The sequence below is a fragment of the Syzygium oleosum genome, unplaced genomic scaffold (assembly GCF_021117445.2).
Source record: "Syzygium oleosum isolate NSW1041296 unplaced genomic scaffold, Sole_v2.1 Sole_v2.26, whole genome shotgun sequence".
Taxonomy (NCBI): Eukaryota; Viridiplantae; Streptophyta; class Magnoliopsida; order Myrtales; family Myrtaceae; genus Syzygium; species Syzygium oleosum.
In genome coordinates, this window is record NW_026607510.1 from 1,496,703 (window position 1) to 1,500,511 (window position 3,809).

Sequence of the window (3,809 nt, forward strand, 5' to 3'; positions counted from 1 at the left end):
GTGGAAAAAAATCGCTTGTTCATGTCGGCCGTCGCTGTTGTTTTTGTGTTGGATGATGAAAGTTGCTATCGCATCACCTACCAACATATTTCTTGTTTATATGGAAAGAGTGTGGTTTGGTCCAAGTGAAATGAACCGTGTGCTTTGTTTTATTTATTTATTCATTTATTATCTTTTCTTACATTGTTTCACCTTTCTTGTCCATTTTCCTTTTTTTTGCATATTTTTATTACCCAACAGGAGATTTGTCATTAATATATGATAAACCGATTTAGTAAACCGACAAAGTATCGTTAGCACTTTTTTTCTTTTGGTCGAAACGATCTTTAGCACTTTGAATAATCATATTTTTGAGCAATCTCAAGCACTTGATAATTGTCAAGTCAAAAATAAAAATTAAATCTCGCCCTTTGATGAGAAAACCCTTGAAATGTTTGCGTGTTATGACATTTTGCTTAGGAGTTAAAAAAAATACAAAAAATTATGACCTGTTATGACCTGAAGATCCATCTCTCGATGGATCATAGAACCGTCGTTTTTGTACTCCGTTCAGTTGAATTAACCACGAGAATAATAATTGAAATAATCTTTCACTAAATAAAATATCGAAACGATTTTGCTACAGTCTTTTAGAATGGCTTCTGCAAGTGCATGGACATGTCCCGAAGAGGCGAGAACTGAGCCAACTGAAACTGTCCTTGCGCGAATGCATCGTCCAAGAAGTTATCCATCGAACCGAACTGGACATCGAGGGCCTTCCCCCAATCGTTCCACTTCCCCTTGCTCTGCACTTCCTTCTCGCACACCATTTCCGGGGACACCACGTGCTCCGAGCAGCTAGAATCCGCGTGCAGCCTCGGCACCGACTCCGACGAGTCCATGAACATGTGATCCGTGGTCATTGGTAAATGCCCGTATCGTGGAGGTGTGTATGGGTTCAGCACCGCTGGCATAACAATCTGCGGCTTGGTCTCCATTCCCCGGAACTCTGCCGGTTTGTTGTGCGTGACGGGGAAATGCTTCTCCATGGTGCCCTTCTTGTTGTATATCCGGCATAGAACCCAATCGTCAAGCTGCAATAATAGCAAGGATCGATGTTAATCATTGAGTTTCGTTTACGAACTCGTCCAATTACATGTGCGGGAACACCAGAAACAGTGACAAGAAGGGAAAGAGAGTAATTACCCTCGAGTTGTTCTTCTTGCTGGCGGATCGATCGACGTTGGCAAGGCGATACTCGTGCATGATCCAATTGGTCTTCACTTCATCTCTTGGAGCTTTCCCGGCGTAAAACACTAGCGCCTTCTTTATGCCGAGCGTCTTTGGGTGGCCGATCGGCTTATCGACCCCGGTCGCCTTCCAATACCCAGTTCCGGCTGCCCGGTTCGGCCGCGACCCATTGGGGTACTTGCGCTCTCTGGGAGAAAAGAAGTACCATTCTTTTTCGCCGTAGGGAGCCATTTCTGCAATTCCAAGCCAAACTCCATCAGAAATCATGACCCTCAGCAGACAAATAAGTTGTGTTCGAATTCACGAGAGAACTTGAAGACTAAAATGAAAATGAAAGCCGCCATGCTTGATCCTTGACAACGAGAAAGCGACTGAAGAAGTCACCCCTTTTCTTGACCCACGTGTCAAAATGAAAAGTTCAAACTGTCGAGCATTGGACCTCCCTAAAGGCATCAGATAAGGACTAGACAACAAAATCACCCAAAAGAGTGACAAAACTCGTCGACCCTTTTCCCAAAATAGGATGATTCGCCAAAACGAACACAAGCTAGAAACAGAAATTGTTCAGGAGCAGAACCTCGAGACGCAGAGGAAGGGAGGGAGCGTGCCGAAGTACCTGGAAGGTCCCAAGGGTCGAACTTGTAGAGATCGATCTCGGCGATGATGGGGGCGGTGATGGGCTGGGAAGCGCACCTGCGGATCAAGTAATGGTTCACCAGCTCGTCGTCCGTGGGGTGGAACCTGAACCCCGCCGGCAACTCCAGTTGCGCCTTCTTCATCTTCCCTCTCTTCTCTCAACTCTGTCAGACTCCGTGTTCCTGTTCTTCCGCGACTCTCTGCTCCGTGCCCTTTCACTTCCAAGCTCCGAACTCGGTCGACGTTCGAACTCGAATATGTCCACACGGACACACGAGACGACCAAGGGGGTATATATACACGAACACGGACACCGCGCAACGACAGGTCGTAGTGTATCTGAATCGAAAAGGCAAGGAGGAGGGCACGACAAACGACGACAAACAAGAGGCAGCCGCCACCTGAGCTTTTTCCAGCAGCAAGTCGTGACGGCAGGTGCCGATTGGGCCAATCACGGGCCGACACGTGTTGGGGAGGGGGCGACTCCCACCTTGGGTTTCGTCTTTGTCATGGCGTCCGTCAGCTAATTTTGGGACTCCTTGCCCTTTTGACCCCCTTAAAAACCTTTCAATGGGTCGAGCCCCTAGGGTACGTTCGTTAGTGACTAAAAAATTTATGGTTAATATCATGAAAAATCTTAAATCTATATACATATGACAAATTTATTTCAGACTAATTTTTTTATCATAAAAAACTCTAAATTAGTATATTTGTGATAAATTTACCTCAAACTTATACATTTGTGACAAATTTACCCTATGCTAGATTCCATTAAATTAGATTAATACCACAAAAAATCATAAATTAGTACACATGTAACAAACAGAGGGTAAAATCACAAACCGGTACACCCATCAACTAACACATGTCCTCAAATTCAACAATTTGAAACTAAAATTTAACGGAAACTAATGAAGCGCAAGTTTGTCACAGGCGTACTAGTTTAGGGTTTTTTATGATAAAAAATTAGTTTGGGTAAATTTGTTACAAATGTACCAGTTTAGGGTTTTTCGTGGTATTAACCCTAAAATTTAGGATAGAATTTTTCATACCATGTGCTTGTTTTCAACTCACAACCTGATAAAATTAGATATAAGAGAAATATAACCTGAATAAAAATATTACATGAAGGAGGTTGGATTAAGGTGGATATGATTTATTATATTCATGTTATAAAAGTAATTTTTCTCAAATAAAAAACTTCTTAAATTAATAATAATTAAATATAGATAATATTTGAACTCTAATATAAAATAGAAAATTAAAAATAACAACAACAACAACAATTTCGTTTCTATTTATTCTCCATTTTTTAATATATTTTGATTTCTTTCTATCTTATAATATAAATTATATATGTTTATTACATATTTTAGGTATGTTAGTATAGTTTATTATATAATTAAATTAAATTTAGGAATGATGAAAGGGAATAAAAGAATAAAAATAAATAAATAATAGATAAAAGAGGGGGAAAATAAACAAACATTAAGTAAATCAAAATGAAGTAAGCGAGAAAATTGAAGCATTATACCTTTCAAAATAGAGAAGGTGAAAGATCATGTTTTTTCTCTCTTACTAGATTCGACATTCGCTAATTGATCTAACTCGTCAATGTTGTCGTAGCCCATTTACATTTCTTGTCACAGTCGAATCTATAGCTATAAAATGCTACAAGGAGCTCTTTTGCTGTTTAAGATTTAGATCGTACAATAATCATGAATTTTTTTATAGACGTTATCTCCGCTAGTGCATTTGTGGTTTCTTTTGCAATGGATCCCGAGAGATTCTTATCATGATCGTTTGTGCATTTTCAAGTTTATTTATATTGTATTTCATGTGACAGTGTTTTAGTTTCTAAACAATATCAATCTACACCTTAAGACTCTTAGGCCTCAAAACTTTCTGATGCACAAAATCCGCGGAATGGCAACTGGAAAACA

General features: G+C 40.0%; 1 protein-coding gene across 1 annotated transcript; it reads right to left on the reverse strand.

Annotated features, from left to right (window-relative positions):
* Positions 1–553: 553 nt before the first annotated feature.
* LOC115682605 (NAC domain-containing protein 2-like) lies at positions 554–2,138 on the reverse strand. Its single transcript, XM_030606874.2, has 3 exons — positions 1,847–2,138; positions 1,186–1,463; positions 554–1,073 (listed from the first exon to the last, which is right to left on the reverse strand). The coding sequence occupies exons 1-3, from the start codon at positions 2,007–2,009 to the stop codon at positions 630–632; spliced, it is 885 nt and encodes a 294-aa protein (XP_030462734.1). The 5' UTR covers positions 2,010–2,138; the 3' UTR covers positions 554–629.
* Between the last annotated feature and the right edge of the window lie 1,671 nt (positions 2,139–3,809).